At 37.8% G+C, this 18,346-nt stretch overlaps 1 protein-coding gene across 2 annotated transcripts in view; it reads right to left on the reverse strand.

Annotated features, from left to right (window-relative positions):
• Nucleotides 1–14,452, reverse strand: part of LOC120418576 (probable E3 ubiquitin-protein ligase HERC2) — a 28,732-nt gene extending 14,280 nt beyond the window's left edge. For both annotated transcript variants that reach the window (XM_039581021.2, XM_039581022.2), the window contains exons 1-5: nt 13,853–14,452; nt 13,541–13,788; nt 6,543–10,356; nt 2,329–3,719; nt 2,119–2,270 (exon numbers count right to left, since the gene is read on the reverse strand). In XM_039581021.2, coding sequence (XP_039436955.1) covers nt 2,119–2,270; nt 2,329–3,719; nt 6,543–10,356; nt 13,541–13,788; nt 13,853–14,306 — 6,059 coding nt within the window. In that variant the 5' untranslated portion in view covers nt 14,307–14,452. The remainder of the gene's footprint in view (nt 1–2,118; nt 2,271–2,328; nt 3,720–6,542; nt 10,357–13,540; nt 13,789–13,852) is intronic.
• Nucleotides 14,453–18,346: the final 3,894 nt, after the last annotated feature.

Genomic DNA, 18,346 nt, shown 5'->3' on the forward strand with positions numbered 1-18,346 from the left:
AATGTTGGAAGCTTTCAAATGCTTGAAATTTTTAAAATGTTAAAAAAAATTAAATGTTTAATTTTTTTTTAATGTTTAATTTTTTTAAGTGTTTGTTTTTTTTAAAATGTTCGAAATTTTTAACATGTTCAAAGTTTTTCAAATGTTTTAAATTTTTGAAATGTTTGAATTTTTTAAATGCTTGAATTTTTTAAATGTTTCGATGTTTTTAAACGGTTCAACGAAACGTTTTTGAAACGTTTAAAAAAAATTAAACATTTAAAAAATTCAAGCATTTAAAAAATTTCAAACATTTAAAACATTTGATAAACTTCGAACATGTTAAAAATTTCGAACATTTAAAAAAAAACAAAACAAAAATTGAACATTTTTGAAAAAATTAAACATTTTAAAAATTTTAAACATTTGAAAAATTTCAAACACTTGAAAATTATTAAATTTTTGAAATGTTAAAATTTTTAAAATGTTAAACTTCTTAAAATGTTTTGAATTTTTAAAAATGATTGATTTTTTCAAAATGTTTGATATGTTTAAAAGGTTTAATTTTTTTAAAATGTTCGAAATTTTTAAAATGCTAGATTTTTTTTAAATACCTATTTGATTTTTTTAAATGTTTGAAATTATTAAAATGTTTGAAATTTTTAAAATGCTTGTTTTTTTTAAATACCTGTTTGAATTTTTTAAATGTTTGAAATTATTAAAATGTTTGAAATTATTAAAATGTTTATAATTATTAAAATGTTTGAAATTATTAAAATGTTTGAAATTTTTAAAATGATTATTTTTTTAATGTTTGAATTTTTAAAAATGTTAGGTTTTTTTAAATGTTTGAAATTTTTTGATAATGTTTGAAGTTTTTAAAATTTTGAAATTGTTTATTTTCTTAAAATGTTTAAAATTTTTCAAAAGTTTGAATTTTTTAAAATGTTTGAAATTTTTGAAATGTTTGATATTTTTAAAATGTTTGATATTTTTAAAATGTTTAAATTTTTGAAATGTTTGATTTTTTTGAAAAGTAATTTTGAAATTTTTAAAATGTTTAAATTTTTTAAATTGTTTGAAATTAAACGTTTGATTTTTTAAAATATTTAATTTTTTTTGAAATGTTTGACATTTTTAAAATGTTAAAAGTTTTAAAAATGTTTGAAAAATTTGAAATGTTTTAATTTTCTGATATGTTAAAATTTTTAAATGTTTGAAATTTTTAAAATGTTTAAAAAATTAAAAATGCTTACATTTTTATAGTGTTTCAATTTCTTAAAGCGAATGAAATTTTTGAAGTGTTTGAAAAGTTTAAAGCATTTAAATTTTTTTTTTTAAACTACAAAATTTAAAATGCTTTAATTTTTTAAAATGTTTAGCTTCTAAAATGTTTGAAATTTTTAAAATGTTTACACTTTTTAGAATGTTTGAAATTTAGAAAATGTTTAAAAAATTTTAAATGCTCAAATTTTTTTAAATGTTAAATTTTTTAAAATTAATGAACTTATTAAAATGTTTTCAAATTTTAAAGCACTTTAAAAATATTATTTATAAAATAACTAAAACTGAAATTGAAACTTTAATTTTCTCAAATATATTTTGTAATTTTAAAAAAAAAATCTGGAATTTTCAGTTTATTTTTAATGTTTCCTTAATTTTTTTTTAAATTTTGAGAATTTGCTGATTTTTTTAATTTTTATTTTTATTCAAATATTTTTTTATCAATGGATTTTGCGATCTCTCAAAAAAAACAAACATCGAATAAATATTAAGATTTTCTCGATCGTCAGTCATAATTTGTCGATGGTAGATCGAGAAGTTACGATCGAATGATCTCAATCTACTATCGACAAATTACGACTTGTCCCGTTGACAAGTTTCGACAAGGAGGATAATCACCTCAATTAACTCTAAATTTCGAAAATCATGTTTTTTTTATTTTTAATTCTGTAAAAAAATGCTGTTGTAGTTTCATCTGACAAATGTTGAATTTAGTCATAATATAACGCTATTTTCGACCTTTTGTCCATTCGACGCTATGTATTTCGACCTTCACACACATACCTTCACGCACACATTCATTTGAGACAATATTCGAGGATTTCCAGCAACTCGTCAACATCTTCCGCAACTTACCCGTCTTCTCCAATCTCACTGATGATTCGTCCCTCTCCTCCTGGTCCGTCCTGTTCGCCCCACTTCCAATCCGCTCCGCGCGCGATCCTCGTCCCGATCTTCATCAACTTGGCCAACTCTGGCCCGGGCAGTCCTTCCTTCGATGATTTGAGCTACAAATTAAAAACATAACTGCTTAGATTTCGCTCTGATAAACAATTCTCAACCTACATTCGTCACCACGTCCTCGTAAATCACGGAAATGTCCGTGTTGTTTTTGGTGTTTGGAAGATCCGCCCCGGTTTGCCGCAGCAAGCCCATGATCGTGCCCAGAATTCCCGAGTTGATCAGCAGACTCAACTCGTTGGCTTCGTACGTTCGCGAGAGAATTCCAAAAATGCTGAGTAGGAATCTCGCCCGTGGAAGCTTTTTCAGAAACACGTACGTGCCCAGGTTGGAGTTGTCCTTTTCGCCGTGGTTCCGGTGGCGACCGTTGATCTTCTCCTGGTTGACGTACTTTTGCAGCTCGGCGACGGTCCACTCGATGATCTTCGATTGGGCGATCAGAATGTCCGCCTTTTGGAACGCCGTGATCATGTTGAGATTCTCGAGAATGTGCTCGGAGTTTTGGGTGGTGTCGGATTTGGACGCGTGGAGTCCGAGATAGCCGTTGAAGAGGTTGTACTGGGCGGCGTCAAAGAGTCCTGGGATCTTTAGGAGTTCGTAGAGCATTTCAAGACCTTGCTTGCGAATCTGGTAGCGCTGAATCTGGCAGTACAACGCCCTTCTCAACGTTTCAACGTCGCACAGGTCGTACAGAATAAAGTCCACAATCTGCTGACTGACGCCGTTTTTGAACTCCGCCGGATACGACTCGATCAAGCACTTTTCACTCAAGCTCGCAATCACATTATTGATAAACTCATCCCCACCGTCCGGATTCTTCATCTTGGAGTTGTTGTAGTCAATCAGCTCGTTCGTCGGCGTCTTGATCTCATCGCTCGTAATCGGAATCTTCTTGTCCCCACCTCCATCGCCATCCCCACCACCAACCCCAACCTCATTCACACATCCCACATTCAGCAGATTCTCATCCGACGCCGTGTTGACCTTCTGAACCGCGGCCAAAATCACCGGCGACGCCGATCGATCCCTCCCCCCGGCGTTCAAACTCTCCAAACTCGCCACCTTGATCAGACTCTCGTTGACTAGATTCTCCGTCGACTGATTCTTACAGCTGAGATTCTCCTGCGACTGGATCTTCGTCACCGACGACGTAAACTGGCTCTGAATCGTCACGTTCAGTATATCCTCTGGTTTGGCGCACGTCAGCAGCTGCTTCTTGGCCGCCCGCATCTCCGTAATGATGCGCCGCACCAGCGCTTTAAACCTCGGCAGCTTGTGCAGAATGTGTAGATTCCCAAGGCCGTGCTGCTCCAGACTGATCGCCGGACGGATTTCGTACAGCAGGAAGCGGCACTTGTCGATCATCGGGGCGCACACCTCCTTGTAGCTGCGGTTCAGCTGTTGGCGCATCTTCACGATGCTCCACTTGGTCTGGTGGACCTGCTTGATGATGGTGACGATCGGCGGCGGCGGTTTCGAGCAGTTGCCGGAGAGTTCTGGGCGGGAAGAGAAGAGGAAATTCAAATTATTTTATTTCAATTATTCGTTATCTTGTCATAAAACCCCATACAATAGTGTTATTATACATAAGAAAGTAGTTGCGATCACGCCCTGCAAGTGCGACAACTGGTCAAAAAGAATTTTGGCAGAGAAAGTTTTGTCGCCCAACTACTGTCTCTATTTTTGATTGTAACTCGGGAATCCGGCAACCAACTTCAACCAAATTTGGAGACAATGCACAGAATGGCTAGCCAAACAAAACTTTAAAAAAATCAAAAAAGGAGAAATTGAAAACTTCAGAGATTCAAAACATAATTTAATCATTTTCGAGTTTTATAATTTTGGAATTGTCTATTTTTGTTAAAATTCAAATCTAAACCTCTATTTTTTGTAATTCAGAGTTACAAAAATGCAATAAAGTAATGCAGAATTACGTAATCCTCAATTACAATAAATCGACTCTGGGGTCCGAAATCCAAAATTTGATAAAAGACAAAAATATTTTTTAACGTTCTATTGATATTTAAAAACACTCAACAAAAATTAAAAAAATCCTAAGAATTTTAAGCAATTCAAGAAAGCAAAAAATATAAAAAATGTTAACTTCAAAAAGTAGTACTATGGGTTCATTAGCAGCACAGCTACATGTAAAACACAGTCGCGTTGCAAAACCTCAATATTTTTATTCAAAAAATATTAGATAATTTTAATCAAAGAAATAAAAAAATAAAAGAAATCTTAATATCTATAAGATAAAAACAAACAACAAAAAAATAAAAAAAATAATACCAAACAAATATAAATATTCAAAAATAAAAAAATTAAAAATGTTAAAAAAATTAATAAAAAAACAACAAATTTAAAAATGGAATTTAAATAATTAAAAAGACTTTAAAAAATTAATAGTTGATAATATTCAATTAAGTAGATTACTTGTTCACCACCTATTGAAAAAAAAAACTTAAAAATGAAAATTTAAAAGTTATAAGAAAAATATCATTGCAATTTTCATAATTTTTTTTTTTGAAAATAATTTCTAAATTAGTAAAAAAAATTCTAAAATTGACAAAAGAAAACAAATATTAATAATATAAATTAAATTAAACAATACTAAATATTCAAAGCATAAAAATTTAAGAAAGGGAACCCCCCCCCCCTGCTTTAAAATCGGCTCAAAAAAATTAAAGACAAAAAAATCATGAAATTTCGTCAAAATTTCACGGCTGGAGCCGAAGAACAAAAACTTTGTAAATAAAATGCATTGGCCTTAAAATATTTTCAAAAATCAGAAAAAAATTAAGAAAAATCTTTAAAAAAAAGTTAATAGTTAAAATAAAATAATGGTAAAGCAGACATTAAAAAAACATCACAAATTATGAAAAAATCATCGAAAAATCTAAAAATATCTGAAAATTAAAAAAAATTAAGCTGAGGAAATAGAAATATTGAAAAGTTCAAAAAATTAAATCATAAAAAAGTAGAATTAAAAAAATTAAATTAATTTATTTTCAAATCCGAAAATTTTAAACATTAAAAAAATATTAAGAATAAATAAAATTTGAAAAATCAAGATAATTCTCAAAATTAAAAAAATAAAACGTTGAAAAAATCATTTCAGCATTTAAAAAAAACATAAAAAGATTAAAACATGAAAAATACCCTGAGTTACAAAAATTCAAAAATCTTTTTAAATAAAAAAACAAAATTTGCAACGTTCAAAAATCTTGAGAATTTCAAATAAAATAAAAACAATTTAAAAAATATAAAGAAATCGTAAAAAATAAAAACTAACCCCAAGTTCAAAAAAATTCAAAATCTTAAAAAAATAAACATAAAAAAGTTAAAAAAAAGCAAGAATTAAAAAAATTGATAAAAATTAAATCATAAGAAAAGTAAAACAAAAATTAAAAAAAATTAAGGCTAACATTTTTTTTCAAAAATCCGACAATTTTAAACACATTTTTTCTAAATAATTAAAAGAATCTGAAAAATCCAAATAGTATTTAAAAATAAAAAAAAATAAAACATTTGAAAAATTCATTTCAGCATTTTAAAAAAATATAAAAATTTTAAAACATAAAAAAATCAAAATTACAAAAATTCGGAAATCTTTTAGAAGTAAATAAAAACAAAAATTAAATATCTGAAAAAAAATAATAAGTTTAAAAAGGTTAAATCGTTAAACAAAAAGAAAAATAAACTTAAACTTCTTAAAAAATAAAATTAAAATCATTACAAATTCAATATAATTAAAACAAATTAAAAACATTAAAAAAAACAAAGAATTAAAAAAATTAAAATAAAAAAAAACAAAAATTATTAAAAAAATATTCAAATAATTCCAAAAGTCTAAATATTGGAAACATTGAAAAGTGAAAAAAATTATTAAAAATGCTTAACAACTTAAAAATCGAAAAAACAAACCCAAAATAAAAAAAACACAAAATTCTGGAAAAAAAAAATTAATTTTTGAAAAAATATCAAAGAGTTGAATTAAATTTAAAAAAATAGGAAAAGTGAGAAGAAACATTATTTTGATCTTATATTTTAAATATTTTTTTATCTTTTGAATTTCTTAATTAAGAATATTGGCTATCTTTCGTCATTTTTAAATGTTTATTTTATAAAATTTCAAATAGGATTGAATAGTTAAGCTTGTTTAGGCAAGAAACACCGCATAACATGAATATGATTTAATTTATTTTAATATATTGATGATCTACATAAATTTCTGATGTATTTTTACGAAAATGAAAAATCGCGCTGGCCCCATAATTTTAGAAGACTATCTCCGGTAAACTTAAAAAAACCAAACTCACCCCGATCCACAACCGCCAGCGCCAACGGTCCCAAATTCTGATGCCTAATCAGCACCGCCATCAGCAACCGCTCCAGCTCCATCACCGGATGCTCCGGCGGAAACTCCTGGTGCCAAATGAGGTGATTCTCCTTGCAGAACCGCTCACAGATCGCAATCCACGACGCCACCAACGGATCGGTCAGCTTACCCTCACCCAGTTGGGCGAGCATGCTCTCAACGCGGTGGGAGATTAGCACCGATGGCCAGTTGGCCATCTGCGGGACGTCCGCGATTGGGATCTGGCTGGATGCGTCCGTTGGGGTGCTTCCGGCGGTTGATCCGCTGCTGCGGGCTTCGCCCTTTTCCTCGTCGAACGGGTTGCTCGGTTGGAGGACTTGCAGTCCTCCGCTGAGGATGGTTGAGTTGAGGAGGTTCTTGCACTGGAGCTCCGCTGGTTGGAGGGGGGATGCGGACTGGAGGATGTTGGAGCGCAGGCCGAGCAGGTACGCGAGCATGCACTCCGAGTGGAAGTGGGTGAGGGTGGTCAGCTGGCGCGGAGCGTTGTCTTTGTCGCAGATTTCGTTGATGGCGAAGCGGCCGACGCGGAGGAACGAGGTGATGAACTCGAACGCGGTGCGGTGTTGGGGGTTGCTGATTTCGAGGGAGATGTCGCGGGTTGGTTGGAGGATTTCCTGGGTGGCTGGGGATTCGGGCTGGTAGTCGGCGACGTCGTACACGTTGCCGTTGATGATGACCCAGTTGCCGCCGTCGGCGCAGTGGTTCTCGATGTCGGAGCGACGGATGAGGAGGGTTTCCTCTTGGACGGGGGGTGATTTGGCGGTGCCGCGGCAGATGATGCCGGGCCAGCCCATGTCGTCCGAGTCGTGCACTTCGCCTTCGTGGGTGAGGCGGTTGAAGTTGTCCAGGGAGTGGAGAAGGGGGATGAAGTGTTTGTTCCAGTCGAAGGAGGAGAGGAAGAGGGATTTTTCCTTTTGGATGAGCACCAGACCGATGAGGAGTTCGTAGAGGAGGGCGTCGGAGATGTCGGACTCGAGTATTTCGGCGACGCCTTCTTTGCCCTGGAGGATGGTTTCGTGGGCTTTGTTGAGGGTTGTGACGCAGGCCGTGACGACCTGTTGGATGTAGGTGTCGAGCAGGGCTTCGGCTCCGCTGAGATCGAGATCGGTTTTGGACTGGTAGATGTAGGAGAGGAGGAGCCGCTGGAACTTGTGCAGGAGATCGAGACTAGGCGAGGGTGGTTCCGGAGAGCTGAATGCTTCCTCAGTCTTGAGATACGGGCCGAGCATGAGCTGGCCGAGGCGGGCCTGAGTCAGGCTGGAATTGTTGCGAAGTAGCTGCTTGAGCAGATGCAGCAGGGACAGATGGGTCGATCCGGAACCGGAACCGCAGTCTTGCGAGCGTTGAGCGTTGATGGCCTGGTTCAGGGCGGTTTGGAGTCCGCCTTCGGCCATTAGGGAACCGACGAGCAGGTCGGTCATGAAACGGTGACCCGAGCTGGAGTTGCTACTAGTGGCGTTTGCGGCCGCGTCGTGGCCAACCGGGAGTAACGAGGTTAGTGTTTGGGCACGTTCCGACGCGGTTGGCAGGAGGATGGACCACCCGACTTGGAGTGTCCACTGGGCGGCTTCCTGCATGGTTTTAAGGACTACCGGACCTCCGGCTAGGGTTAGGATGCGGGATTTGAGACTTGCTAGGAGGCGGGAACCTTCGACGAGGCCGACGGCCCTCGCTGGGACATTGTTGACGATCATGGCGTGAAGCTGCAGACGCAGGAGATTCAGCGAAGCTACGGCGATGCACTCGGCTTCTTGACTGGGCGGGTGTCGAATGTCTCCGGGGCCGGTTCCCGGGCAGACCATGCAGAGCAGTTGGTCCAGCTGGCGGAACGTGTGCTCGCTGAGATCTACGACGAACGGGATTTTGGACGCAACGCCGAGCGTTGACGACGCGCACCAGACGATACTTTGGGCCGCTCCGCAGGTCATTCCGGAGATTCGAAGCGTTGGCGGGGTTGTTAGTAGTGGAGTTGTGATGATCGGGTCTCTCGAGACCCCGGACGGGCAGATTTGCTGGTAGTCGTTTCTTCCCCAACCGTACAGCTCGCCAGAGCTGGTCAACGCCAAACAGTGCGCCGATCCAACGGCCACGTCGACGATCTTCTTCCCCTCGAGCGCGTGCACCAACTTGGGGACGTTCGAATGTTCCGAATTGCCGTGTCCCAACCGTCCTCCGTGACCCTTTCCCCAGCTGTACAACGTTCCGTCGTAACTAAGCGCCACACTAAACTGCGATCCGGAGTAAATCCTAGCGACACTCGAAACTCCTTCAATTTGCACCGGGAGCGGAGATCCATTGCACGATCCATTTCCCAACTTTCCAAAATCACCATCTCCCCAAGCAAACAACAGTCCACCATCCGTAACGGCCATCGAGTGGGCATCGCCACTGCCAAGAGCCACGTCCACAACTTTGTACGCCTTCAGCGCTTGCACCTGCGTCGGGACGAACTTGTCGTCCGAGTTGCCATGACCCAGCCTCCCGTAAGTTCCACGACCCCACGTAAACAACTCCCCAACACTACTAACCGCCGCACTGTAACTCGCCCCGGCGTAGATCGCCGTAACTTGCTTCTCCAACACAATCTTCGTGGGCACTTCCTTCGACGCGGTATCGCCATGCCCAAGCCGACCTCCTTCCCCAGCACCCCACGAGTACACTTCCCCCGCGGAACTCAACGCCATCGCGTGCCGTCCCTCGCAGTGCGCCGCAATCTGGATCACGCTCACTCCCTCCAATCCCTCGACCAACTTTGGAGCGACGGTTTCCGCGCAGCTCGAGTGAATCGAGTAGAGCTGACCGCTCGTCGTTACGATGTAGATGCTGTTCTCGGTGCAGGCCACCTGACGCACTTGCAGACTTGGAGGAAGTTCGATCGTTGCCGTTGAATACCTCGGAACGGACCCCGCCAACAGCTGCGCGGACGCGTTGCTCGCCTCCGACGTAAATCCGTACATTTCCGGCGAGCACGAACTCCACCCCAGCGTAAAGATCTTCTGCGCCGAGTTCGTCTTGGCGTTCACCTTCGCCGAGTAGTTCCCCGCCGGCAGGTGCGGCTTCGCCAGCCGATCCAAATGACTAATGATGATGACCGCCGCCTGCTTCAAATCCACCGTCGCCGTCTCCGACTCGGGCAGCGTCAAAAACCGCAAAAACGACTCCGTCGGTCCAAAATGAAACGAATCCGTCGCCGACGCCGCGAAGCTATCAATCTGCTCGTACCGCTTCAACAGCGGCACCAACGGCGCCCCCGAACTCCCAAACGGCGGACTCCTGTTATCATCCTGCTCTTCCTGGTCCTTCTCGTGCAGCGTCAACAGCAACGAAATGCCCTCCAGTGAGCCGCCGAGCGTGCCCTTCTGCGCGCCCAACTCCAGCAGCAAATTCAACGCAATGTGACGATCCGCCTTCGGCACCAAACACCTCCCCCCCATTACGTCCCCCAGCACCACTTGTCGCAGGAATTTAATCGACTTCTCCACCACCTCGATCCACAGCGACGACATCTGGGACGTGTCGAAGAGGGACGCTTCCGGCAGGGTTTGCAGCGCTTCCAGCGCTTCCGAAAGCAGCTCCGAGCACAGTTCCACATCTTCGCCGGAGCGCCAGGCACGGCGCAGGAACGCGAAGGAAAAATTGAGCGCGGCACGGGTTCCGACGCGGGCCAACCCGAACGTGGCCTTGTCGCAGTCCTTCAGAGGGGTTGTGGTGGTGGTGGCGGAGGCGCGAGGGTCGCGGTCGAAGCTGGAGTTTTTCTGTGGGAGAGAGAGAAAAGAGAGGTCAATCGTTTTATCACATCGCTTGCCGTTTTCATTCTACATGGTGTCGAATCAAATCCCAATAAAAAATCCATGGCTTTTTCCTGACATCTCCAGTCGAACAAAAATATTGTATAAATTTTTATTTTTTAATATTCTTGATTTTGCTAAAACTACAAATAAGGATTTAATTTTAATCAATCTTTTTTTAAACATCAAAAAATATCAAACATAAAAATGCATTTTGTTTTTTTAAGTTAATGGTATCCATTTGTGATTCAAAATGTTGCCTTTTTACAAAAAAAAAAATGAATTCAATTGGTTGAAATCGAATGTGAACATTTCTTTTTATATTCTTCAACGAGAATTACAGATGAATTACACAACATTTTATTTTGCTTTTAATAACCTAGCTAATTTCCAAAACTAGTACAACGCAGCAAAATAAATATAAAGCTGTGTTTTAGATTCAATTCCATTTCCATTGAAAATTCGAAAGAAAAAAATCCATTTCAAAATTTTAAGTGCGAGTTTTCACCAATGTGTAACAGGTCGTATCGAGGTGCTCCGATTTGGATGAAACTTTCAGCGTTTGTTTGTCCATACATGAGATGAATGCCAAATATGAGCCCTCTACGACAAAGGGAAGTGGGGTAAAACGGGCTTTGAAGTTTGAGGTCCAAAAAACATAAAAAAACCTTAAAATTGCTCGCATTTCCGTAAAACTTCATCAATTCCAACTCACTAAGATGCATTTCAAAGGTTTTTTGAAGCACTTCAAAATGTGCCATAGACATCCAGGATTGGTTTGACTTGTGTGTGTGTGTGCAACCAACCAAACGGGACCACGCGGCCGCTTCTTACAAATTCAGTTGTTTCCATGTATTTTTAGATCTACATTCTTATACATGCAAATAACTCGCATAGGCATTTGGAAGGTGTTAGCTCTGCCGAGCTTCGGTGACCCATTTCTACGCTGGCTAGCCGAGCGCGAGGTACTTCTGCTTTATCGACAAGCCCCCCCCCCCCCCCCCCCCCCCAAATTTTTTACTTAACCATCAATTTTCAACAGTACATTGCGTGAGAGCATAGTAGGCCTTGAAATTTGAATATTCTTTTTTTCAATTTCTTAACGGAAGCAAGTGAATGTCCCAAAATTGAATTTATGTATGTATGTATTGTATGTATGTATGTATTTGTGTATGTATGTATTGTATGTATGCATTTGAACCCCCGTCTTGGCAGGACTTGGCGTGGTTCACGGATATAAGAAAATGACAAAATGTTTAATTTCGAGCGCTTCAACAGGAATTTTCTAGTTTTATGGCCCCAGAAGCTAGCCTGATAATATGAGCCCATTTGGTTAATGTTTAGTGGGTCCAGTTTTGACCTGAAGTTAGAATGGAACTTTAATTAATTTACTATGGGGAATTTTCACTTTTAACATCTTCTTCGACAAAGTTTCCCAAAACGCTATCAAATTTTCTTATTGTCAAAATTCTCAAAGATTTTGATCCGGGGAACAACTTTGTAGAACATCGCAAAGCGCTAGGAATTGATCCCGAAAATATATAGGTTAATTTTTTGAGCATGTTTTTAAATTTTGCCAGAAAAAACTCCAAAAATCCTTCAGGTAATAATTGGACCCACCAACCCTAACCAAATATGCTCATATTTTCAGGCTAGCTTCTGGGGCCATAAAACTAGAAAATTCCTGTTGAAGCGCTCGAAATTAAACATTTTGTCATTTTCTTATATCCGTGAACCACGCCAAGTCCTGCCAAGACGGGGGTTCAAATGCATACATACAATACATACATACACAAATACATACATACATACAATACATACATACATAAATTCAATTTTGGGACATTCACTTGCTTCCGTTAAAAAAAATCAAAAAAAGAATATTCAAATTTCAAGGCCTACTATGCTCTCACGCAATGTACTGTTGAAAATTGATGGTTAAGTAAAACATTTGCTGTGCAATACAGAGCTTTCCAACTTAAAAATGTGATATCTCAAGAAATATTCATTTTACCCTGAGGTTTTGATTGCATTTAATGTAAAAAACTCTCAGCAATCGAATGCAATTGTCAGTTTTCCCGTAAGTGCTCGTCCAAAAGGTTAAAAATGCCTTTTAAAACTTAAAGCGCAAAATTTTCATATCTGGCAACACTGTACGTAAATTTTGAGTACGCAATTTGATTCTACGTCAAAAAATCTTCAAATATGCATACCCAAAAGTTCACTTTTTGTAAACTTTTCTCTTAGCAAAATGCATTTTGAAAATGAGGTTTTTCAAAAATCTCAGAAAAAGAGGGGGGTACCACGGGCGCGGGGGGGGACCAAATGTCACCAAACTTTGGATTCTTTGTTTTTGGGGCAAAAACAACCCCCATGCCAAATATGAGCAGATTTGGCGAAGGTCGATGTTGGACGCGTGGTCGCTTGGGAAGGAATGACCCAGATGTAAACGCAAAGTACCAAGAATTAGTTTTTTTTAATCAAGCAGGCGATATTATTTTAAGTTCTTTTAGCTTAACCGAAAAATAACAGCCTTTTATTCAAAAACAGATTAAAATAGTTAAATGAACCCTAATTTTTATATCATTTGCATAAAACGAATTGAATAAAATTGAATTGAAAATTGTACAAAATATTACAAGTGCGCTTAGGATTCCCGACTTTCCCGACTTTTTGATACATTATCACAAATTCCAGATTTTTTTGCGGACTTCACGATTTTTTTCGCATCTTTCTCAATTTTCCGACTTGAGTTGCCACCCTGATACAGATGAAGTCTATTGCCGGTTTTCGCGGAATTTCTTGAAGATTTACGAAATAATCATACTATATCCCATCAATTACAAAAACAGCATTATAATGAACATCTAAAGAGCACACAATTATTAAATTGATTGACAATTATTAAATTGATTGAATACTTCGTCAAGAACGATTTTTTCGATAAGAAATTGAATATTGTAGGGTAGTTTTTAAAGTCAAATAAATTCGACACCATGTTATAGAAACCATTCGCGACACGCCACCAACGCCAAATCCACGTGTGTTTGCATTCTTCAACAAGCGCGACGGCCGTTGACCTTCGCGTCGTGCGCTCTTCATTCCAAATCCAAGCCCAACCCAAAAACCATAACAAAGAACTTTTACTCACACTCAACTTGGCCGGATCCACCGCCATCTCACTGGCTACCATCTGCTCCGAGGCGGCCTTCTCATCCCCCGCGGTCGCGATTGCCTTCTCGTCCGGTTTGCACCGTTGCAGAGCCACGAAATATCTCCGGTAGACGTAGAGAAGTTGTTTGGTGCGGGTGGCCGACAGACAGTTTGCGGCCGCTTGGAGGCAGATTTCTCGCTGCTCCGCAATCAACTTCCGGCTGCAGATTCGCTTCTCGTCGATTGCTAAAAATTAAAGAATTTTCTTTGTTAGAGAAGAATCTTTCAATATTTGCTCAAGAGAACCTACTTGGAATGGGACTCCACAGCCACGAGTCCAGAATCGTCCCCGAACAACCGCCCGGCGTCTCGCACTGGTTCTGGTTCTGACTGGTTTGCAACTGGCCGCCGGGCGGCGTCTTCTTGGCCGGTCCTTCCTCCGCTTCCAGAATCTGGCACGCCGAACAGGAACAGCTTGCACTCGCGCTGCACACGCCCTTACAGCAGGAACAACTCAGCGATTGCACCCCGCAGTAGTACTTCCCGTCCGGCCTGGCGTACGCCACATCCCCGGCCGCGTTGACCGAAGTCTGCAACCGGGCCGTGACCACTTCCTCATCCTGCACCAGGTGATTCCACAGGTTGGCCAAATCCTCCGGACTCCGCAGCGCCGCACTCACATCCGCCTTGATCCATTTCTTATCCAAGAAAGGCAGCGCCCTAAAGTGCAAATCCGCCCCACTTCCGCTCGTTCCGAAGCTCATCGTCGCGACGACTCGAAATCAAAACAAAGACTAAAACCACCTCCTCGTCGTCGACGCCGCCTGCTCCGTTCAAAACAAACCACGATATTTGTTTTTGTTGTTGTCGTCTTCTTCCTCCTCCCAAAAAAACCCACCCCACCACCCCGGTTCTTCTTCTTCCCACAACCCCCCGCAGAAAAAGAGAAACTCTTCTTCTTTTCCCTCGCCCTGTTTCACGCAATGGCCGCAATTTACAAACTGGAAAAAACCACTTTCCGTCCCGAATCCATCGCGCCCCGGCTGGAAAATACGCTGCCGAGGTGCGCGGCCACTCCGGGCACCGTTTGCACCCGCTTTGGTCCGGAATCGGTGCACTTTTCCGGGCTAAATTTCACTTTTTCCACGCACCAGTTCGCGTTTTGCAATTTTCCAAATTTTCTCACCACTGACAGATGGCACGGCAGGGACGTAGTTTGGAACGAGCAGTGAGGTGGGAGCGCCCGGCCCGGTGACATTTGCAAGGTGGGGCAGCGACGGGGGGTTGTTTGTTTTGGTGTGATGCAAATCATATGGTCTGGCAGTGTTGTCGAACGAGGGGAAGAACGAATGGGTACAAATTTTGGATCTAGGCAAAAAATCTGTAAATCTATTTTATTTTGTATTTTTGTATTTTTTTATCAATTTTATCAGTTTTATCAATTTTATCAATTTTATCAATTTTATCAATGTTATCAATGTTATCAATTTTATCAATTTTATCAATATTATCAATTTTATTAATTTGATGAATTTTATGAATTTTATGATTTTTTTGAATTTTATGAATTTTATCAATTTTATAAATAAATTTTATCAATTTTATCATTTTTATCAATTTTATCAATTTTATCAGTTTTATCAATGTTATGAATTGCATAAATTTTATGAATTTTATGAATTTTATGAATTTTATCAATTTTATCAATTTTATCAATTTTATCAATTTATTGAATTTTATGAATTTTATGAATTTTATGAATTTTATGAATTTTATGAATTTTATGAATTTTATGATATGTATGAATTTTATGAATTTTATGAATTTTATGAATTTTATGAATTTTATCAATTTTATCAATTTTATCAATTTTATCAATTTTATGAATTTTATGAATTTTATGAATTTTATCAATTTTATCAATTTTATCAATTTTATCAATTTTATCAATTTTATGAATTTTATAAATTTTATGAATTTTATGATTTTAATAAATTTTATATTTTTTTTGAATTTTTTGAATTTTATGAAATTTTATTAATTTTATGAATTTTATCAATTTTATGAATTTTATCAATTTTATGAATTTTATGAATTTTATGAATTTTATGAATTTTATGAATTTTATCAATTTTATCAATTTTATCAATTTTATTAATTTTTTCAATTTCAGTTGACAATTACTTCTTGTGTACACCAGACGTGTTTCTCTGCTGTGCTTTTGTACGCTAAACTATACTCGCGTTGTGGCAGACTCTGCAAAATGAGTGCTGCCCGCAAAAACCTTCTAGTCGTCGACTTCAGCGTCCTCCCGGAACGCCCCAAACTGGACGTCGTGCAGCGGTTTGTCGAGAAAGGTCTAGGAATTGCTGCCTCGGACCTGAAAAGCATCCAGCTGCACAACATCCGCCATTGCGTGCTCATCGAGATGGCGGACCCAGCCGCCGCCACCAAGATAGCAGCAGACAACCACTGCAAGTACGCCTTTAAAGCCAACCCGACCATCAAGATTCCGGTCTACGTCGACGACAACACCGTCGACGTTCGGATCCACGATCTACCGCTAGACCTACCAAACGCCCAAATTACTGAAGCCATGCGTGAGTACGGTGATGTACTCACAATCAGGGACGAGGTTTGGCGGAACTTTTTCGCCGGCGTGCCGAATGGTGTGCGTGTGCTGAAGATGAAGCTGTCCAAGCCCGTGCCATCCTACATCAATGTGTGCGAACTTAGCACATTAGCAACGCACACACATCAAGTTGTCACGTGTCGCCGCTGTGGCGAAAAACGCCACGTGTCGAAGAGCTGCTCAGCAGCAGCAAAGCAACAACAAAAACCGAAAAAATCTACTCCCCCTGCGCCGATTGTTTCGCCTCCAGTCCAACCAACAGTTGTTGAATCCCAAGTCGTTGCTCTACTCACTGAGAACAATGGCAATGACGGATTTACTACTGTTGGGAAGAAAGGCAAAGCAAAACGGCAATTATCTGGTGAAGAAGTCAACCAATCAGTGGAAAAAAGAAGCTGCTTGGATGACGACACCAACACCGCACCGACACCGAATTTCGAGAACGAACAATGCAATGACCCTGGACAACGAGATCAACAAATTCTTCCACAAACAACGCCGAAAAGAAGACTGGGGAAGCCAGCCGTTTGACGGAGGACTACGCCAGTCAATAAATGAAATTGTATTATTATTATTTTTTGAATTGCGATATTAGTAACGCTTGGCCAATCTATGCTTGCAAAGGCCAGTTAAATAAACAACAAAAAAATTTTTTTTATCAATTTTATCAATTTTATCAATTTTATCAATTTTATAAATTTTATCAATTTTATGAATTTTATGAATTTTATGAATTTATGAATTTATGAATTTTATGAATAAATTTTATGAATTTTATGAATTTTATGAATTTTATGAATTTTATGAATTTTATGAATTTTATGAATTTTATGAATTTTATGAATTTTATGAATTTTATGAATTTTATGAATTTTATGAATTTTATGAATTTTATGAATTTTATGAATTTTATGAATTTTATGAATTTTATGAATTTTATGAATTTTATTATTTTATTAATTTTATTAATTTTATGAATTTTATTAATTTTATGAATTTTATGAATTTTATGAATTTTATGAATTTTAAGAATTTTATGAATTTTATGAATTTTATGAATTTTATGAATTTTATGAATTTTATGAATTTTATGAATTTTATGAATTTTATGAATTTTATGAATTTTATGAATTTTATGAATTTTATGAATTTTATGAATTTTATGAATTTTATGAATTTTATGAATTTTATGAATTTTATGAATTTTATGAATTTTATGAATTTTATGAATTTTATGAATTTTATGAATTTTATGAATTTTATGAAACTGATATTTTTTCGATGTTTTTTTAATTTTTTTAAAGATTAAGACTTTTTAAAATTTTATTTTCATAATTTTAAAAATTTAGAGAATTTTAGGAATTTTTGATTTAAAGAATTTAAATTTTATTAATTTTTTTTTAGAATTTTGGAAAAATTTTTTTTTTTTTAATTTTCAATATTTTTGAATTTACAAATACAGATTTTTAGAATTTTTAGAATTTGTGAAATTTTAGAATTTTTAGAATTTTTAGCTAAAATTCTATGTTAAGAATGCAAAGATTTTTAGTGTTTTTTCAAAATTTTAATTTCTCTTAAAAATTAAAATTTTCAGGATTTTTAAAAATTTAATGTTTTCAATAACTTTCAAATTTAAATGGGAAATTCAAGTGCAATCAGCTGAAATCATTTTAAGCATTTTTTCGTTTTTTTTTAAAATAATTTTTGATTTTTTTTTTCAAATTTTTTTGCACCCGCCAAATTTTACATTTGAGTAGTGCGGTGCCTGTGTGGACGCGCAGTCCTGTTTTTATTCGTGTTATTTTCCGTCTCTTTTGTGTCGCTGTTCGAGTGCATGGGGTGATTGGCTATTATAATTAAATAATGGCATCAGTAGTGTGGTGCTTTTCGGGACGCGCAGTTCTGTTTTTTTACCTTCTTTTTTTTCATTGTTTTTTTTTCACTCGCGTTCGTTGGCCGATGAGTTTTTTTTGTGTTGTTCTCTATTTATAGTTTTCTATAAAAACGTACCTATTTTTTTGAGACTAGCAAGTCGTATTGCTGGATTAAGCCCTTTCTATATCATTGATGATTGGAAGGCACGCCGTCGAATATTTTTTAAGGCTTATGATAGAAAATCATTTCAATAAATGAAGCCCTTCCTACATCACCGTTGATCGGAAGGCACGCCGA

Source organism: Culex pipiens, chromosome 2 (genome assembly GCF_016801865.2).
Source record: "Culex pipiens pallens isolate TS chromosome 2, TS_CPP_V2, whole genome shotgun sequence".
NCBI lineage: Eukaryota > Metazoa > Arthropoda > Insecta > Diptera > Culicidae > Culex > Culex pipiens.